At 36.1% G+C, this 1,390-nt stretch overlaps 1 protein-coding gene across 1 annotated transcript; it reads left to right on the forward strand.

Annotated features, from left to right (window-relative positions):
* Positions 1-681: 681 nt before the first annotated feature.
* On the forward strand, positions 682-1,262 carry LOC120069543 (secreted RxLR effector protein 161-like; the record flags this gene model as incomplete). The annotated part of the gene is made up of 2 exons (XM_039021332.1): positions 682-1,018; positions 1,063-1,262. Coding segments are annotated over exons 1-2 (537 nt in total), but the record flags the coding sequence as incomplete, so codon positions are not given.
* Between the last annotated feature and the right edge of the window lie 128 nt (positions 1,263-1,390).

The raw sequence follows: 1,390 nt of genomic DNA on the forward strand, positions 1-1,390 counted from the left end.
ACTAGGGATATTAACTGATCCATTGTATTTTGAAGATGCTATACAAGATGGAAATTTGAGGCTAGCCATGGACAATGAAATCAGATCCATTGAGAAGAACAAAACGTGGACACTTGTTGAACTACCAATTGGAGCTAAAAGGATTGGAGTAAAGTGAGTCTACAAAATCAAATACAATGAACACGGAAAAATTGATAAGTACAAGGCTCGATTGGTTGCTAAAGGCTACTCTCAACAATATGGAGTAGACTACACAGAAGTTTTTGCACCAGTGGCAAGGATGGATACAGTAAGGATGATTATTGCTCTAGCTGCACAAAAGGATTGAAATATTTTTCAGCTTGATGTTAAGTCAGCTTTTCTCCATGGTGAGTTAACTGAAGATGTTTATGTAGAGCAACCAAAAGGGTATCAAAAGAAGGGTAATCAGCACTTAGTTTACAAATTGCACAAAGCTTTATATGGATTAAAACAAGCTCCATGTGCTTGGTTTAGTCAAATTGAAACAGATTTCATCAATGAAGGATTTCAAAGGTGCGATAGCGAACAAACATTATTCACCAAGAGAAGTTTGGAAGGAAAAATTATCATTGTAACTGTGTATGTTGATGATTTAATTTTTACTGTGATGATGAAACTATGATGATTGATTTTAAAAATTTCATGTTGCGTGAATTTGATATGACCGATTTGGGAAAAATGCGATTCTTTCTTGGGATTGAGGTGTTACAACAGTCTTCTGGATTTTTTATATGTCAAAGAAAATATGCATTGGAGGTTTTGAAAAGGTTTGGCATGCTGGAAAGTAACTCTGTGAACAGCCCAATTGTTCCTGGTTCCAAATTGAGTAAAGCTGGAAATGGGATCCCTATTGATGATACATATTACAAACAATTGGTGGGAAGTTTAATGTATCTTACTGCCACAAGACCTGATATGATGTTTGCTACTTGCCTTATAAGTAGGTACATGGTAAAACCAATGGAAGATCATCTTCAAGCAGCTAAAGAATATTTCGGTACTTAAAAGGGACTGTGAACTATGGAATTCATTACATAAAAGGAGGAAATGCTGGATTGTTGGCATATACAGATAGTGACTATGTTGGAGATTTGGAAGATCGAAAAAGTACATCTGGGTATGTATTTTTAATGAGTTCAGGTGCTGTTTCGTGGTGTTCAAAAAAACAACCTATTGTGACCTTATCAACTACAGAAGCTGAGTTTGTAGCTACTGCAATTTGTGCTTGTCAAGGAGTTTGGGTGAGGAAAATTTTGAAGGAGTTGGGCCATCCAGATGAAATTTGCATTACCATATTGTGTGACAATAGTTCAACCATCAAGCTGTCAAAAAATCCAGTTATGCACGGTCGAAGCAAGCATATTGATGT

Source organism: Benincasa hispida, unplaced genomic scaffold (genome assembly GCF_009727055.1).
Source record: "Benincasa hispida cultivar B227 unplaced genomic scaffold, ASM972705v1 Contig483, whole genome shotgun sequence".
In the NCBI taxonomy this organism is placed as follows: Eukaryota; Viridiplantae; Streptophyta; class Magnoliopsida; order Cucurbitales; family Cucurbitaceae; genus Benincasa; species Benincasa hispida.